Source organism: Rhizophagus irregularis, chromosome 14 (assembly GCF_026210795.1).
Source record: "Rhizophagus irregularis chromosome 14, complete sequence".
In the NCBI taxonomy this organism is placed as follows: Eukaryota; Fungi; Glomeromycota; class Glomeromycetes; order Glomerales; family Glomeraceae; genus Rhizophagus; species Rhizophagus irregularis.
In genome coordinates, this window is record NC_089442.1 from 2,025,907 (window position 1) to 2,029,343 (window position 3,437).

The following is a 3,437-nucleotide window of genomic DNA, read 5'->3' on the forward strand; positions in this document are numbered from 1 at the left end:
AAATTTACTTTTTTAAATTACTTTTACTGAATCTACTGACGTATTATATATATATATATAATATATATATATTTAAACTCCCCCCCCCCTTTTCCATTTAATTGTAAATGGCGGTGTATTTTTTTTCTATTTTTTCAGATTTTTGAAAAATTTTTTTTATTAAAAAAAAAAAATCTTTTTTTTTTTTATATATATTTTTCTTCTTTTTCTTTTTCTTCTTTTTTTTTTTCCTAGATTTTTTTTTTCTTCCAAACTTTTTTTTTAAAAAAAAATTATTAGAATTTTATAAATGCATCCTCCTCCTGCTTGTAATAAAGTATTTCGGTGGATTCGAAAGGTAAATTTTTTTTTTTTCTCTCTTACCTTCACGTCCAACGGTCCAAGTAGATTCAAGATTTTAACTTTTATTAATTATATTTTATAAAGGCTGGGGACGTTACAATATGTCGAAAGCCAAAGTTAGATGATGATAATAATAGTATTATATCAACAAGTATAGAACATTCACATAGTATAAGACGTAGACATAAATTTTCTATTAGACATGATATAGGTGAAAGAGAAATACGGAGAAATAAAGTAGGTGGTGATTTCTCCCCTGCAAGTTCAATAAGTGATAGGAAAGGAAAGAAAAAACACAAAAGTCTTCCTGTACCGCCAAGAAAACCTGTTAATAGTGCTGAAGAAGGTACCTCTAAAAATGTTAATGGTGTCGTTGTTGACCCTCGCCGATTTTGTATGGTGGATCCATTCAATTTAGGTGGTCATCGACGTAGTTATACTTTAGATACTACTTGGAATATAACCGCTTTTTTTGATAGTGTATCTAATGATAAAGATGATGAAAGTCCTGCTACTATATTAATAGCTAAAAAAGAAAATTTAGCAAGGAATAGTCATAATAGATTTAGTATGCAACCTGCTCGTCGTAATAATAGTAAAAAACGTCGTTCTATAGCAAAAGAAATAAGGGAAGTTGAAGTTCGAACTTTTCGTTGGGAATCTCGTCGCACAAATCGTGAAAAAACTTGTTCTCAATTATATGAACTATACGAAAAACAAATTGATAATTCCCTTTTAAATAATTTTACTCAAGATAAACCATTACCCCCTGTACCTTTTGATAATGATGATAAATCATTTTGTGATAATGATTCTGAAACAATAATAGATCCTGAATTACAATCAATTATAGACACTTTATCTTTGATATCTGATCATCATAGTGATATATTTGATGATTCAAATTCATCTATATATACTTCAACAAGTACTATGCGTGAATCTTTTTCTGAATTATTAATTACTGATGAAGTTATGTTTAACTTAATTGAAGATGAAATTTCTGCTTTATCAACGAGAAATTCTGTAAATTCTTTTGAAACTTTACCAGTTGAAGTAGAAATGTGTTTATCATGTAAACGAAGATCAACCGAAAGTGGTTATAGTATTCAATGGTGTAAAGCATGTGAAATGAAAAGATTTGAACAACATTTTGAATCTTGGTCAAGTGGTAATGATGATATTGATTGTTTCATATTAGAAAGTCAATTAAATTCAACAAATTTCTTTGATCATTTGGAATGGATATCATTTGATAGGTTACAAGATGTTGAATCAATTGGTGATGGTGATACTACTTTTCAAGCCATTTGGTTGGATGGTCCTAGTAATAGATGGGATACGAAAAATAATCGTTACGTTGGAAGTGGTGAATGTTTAGTAGTATTGAAATGTTTTGAAATTCCCGAAAATTCTTCTTCAGATTTCTTTGATCAGGTAAATATACTTTTTTTTGACGTTCGTTTACGTTCGTTTACGTTCTTTTTACGTTCGTTTTACGTTTTATTACGTTCGTTTTATCGAAAAATATAAAATAATTACTAATTTCTTTACTATATATATTATTTAGTTGTCTAAATATCTTCGTTGTGAAGATAATAATGGCGCACATTTTGTACGTTGCTATGGTATAACACAGGATCCAGAATCGAAAGAATATATGTTTGTGTTACATTACGTAAAGGATGGAAATATTTCCCATTATTTGAAACAAAATTTTGTCGATATAACGTGGCAAAAAAGATTGGAAATTTTATACGCTCTTGCAGAAGGTCTCAGTATCTTACACGAGAAAAATTTGATCCATGGAAATTTACATGATGGAAATGTACTCTTTGATGATTCTTTAACGTTAATAAGTGATCTTGGAATATCACGTTACCAAATTTCTTCTAATAACGGAGCATACGGTGTTTTACCTTTTATTGCTCCCGAGTTATTAAAGAATAAACCTTATACAATGGCATCTGATATATATAGTTTTGGTATGATAATGTGGGAATTAATAGTTGGAAAAGCCCCGTTCGCTGATCGTGCACATGATGAGGAATTAGCAACAGAAATTTGTAAGAAAGGATTACGACCGGAAATTCCATCTGATATTCCCGAATGTTTTATCAACCTTTTAAGACAATGTTGGGATTCAAATCCATTTAAACGACCTTGCGCTAACATATTACGTGAAACAATACATGAATGGATTTCATCAAATCCTTCATCAGAAATTTCAATCCAATTTCAACAATCAGAAGAAAAACGTCTCGAAAATGTAAAGACGACAAATTCTAATGATGATGTTCATCCAGAAGCTGTATACACTAATAGATCCTTCAGTTTCGAAAATCTTATTGAACCAAATGTAACATTCACCAAATCTGTTAATCCCAAAGAACATTTAGCATTACAACAATATATTGCTAACGAAACTAAATTTTATCATCTTAAAATTAAAAGTTTAAAAGCAGAAAATAGTGATACAGCTGCTGAGATTTATGATATATTACAATATTGGTAACGAATATACTACAATAATTAATTTTTAAATATAATCAAATGTCCCCTTTTTTTATTTTTTATTTTTTTTTTATATTATTTTTTTTTTTTCCTTCCTAATATACTTTATTCTTGTTCCTATATTTTTTTTTCTTTGCAATACAGGTTATTGTATCGTTTTCATAATTGTAATATCCTTTAAATGCACCCCCCTTTTTTTTTCTTGTAAATTTTTTTTTCCTTTTAATTTTTTATACATCATATTATTATTATCCCCTATATTATTATTACTATATTATTATCTATCACAATTCACAAATTAAGGTTTTAACATAAGGTTACATAAGTTTTTTCCTCTCCATATTTTATCATTTTATCTAACTATCTAAAGGAAATTATTAAAAGTATATATTAATAAACATCCATTTGTACAATAACGTGCATTATTTTTTTATTACGATCAGAATTAATTGGTGTCAAGTGGTGAATGGTATTACCGTGTAATTGTATTAATGTAATATATAATTAATTTGTTTTCATAGGTATAACAATTAGTACAAATAGTCACGCAGTAAATAATTTACCGGGAGTGCAAAAAAAAA

The 3,437-nt window shown here is 28.1% G+C and overlaps 1 protein-coding gene across 1 annotated transcript; it reads left to right on the forward strand.

Moving 5' to 3' along the window:
- Window positions 1–289: 289 nt before the first annotated feature.
- On the forward strand, window positions 290–2,857 carry OCT59_006122 (uncharacterized protein; the record flags this gene model as incomplete). The annotated part of the gene is made up of 3 exons (XM_066141055.1): window positions 290–337; window positions 427–1,779; window positions 1,913–2,857. 3 exons carry the CDS (start codon window positions 290–292, stop codon window positions 2,855–2,857), a joined length of 2,346 nt encoding a protein of 781 aa, XP_065997886.1.
- Window positions 2,858–3,437: the final 580 nt, after the last annotated feature.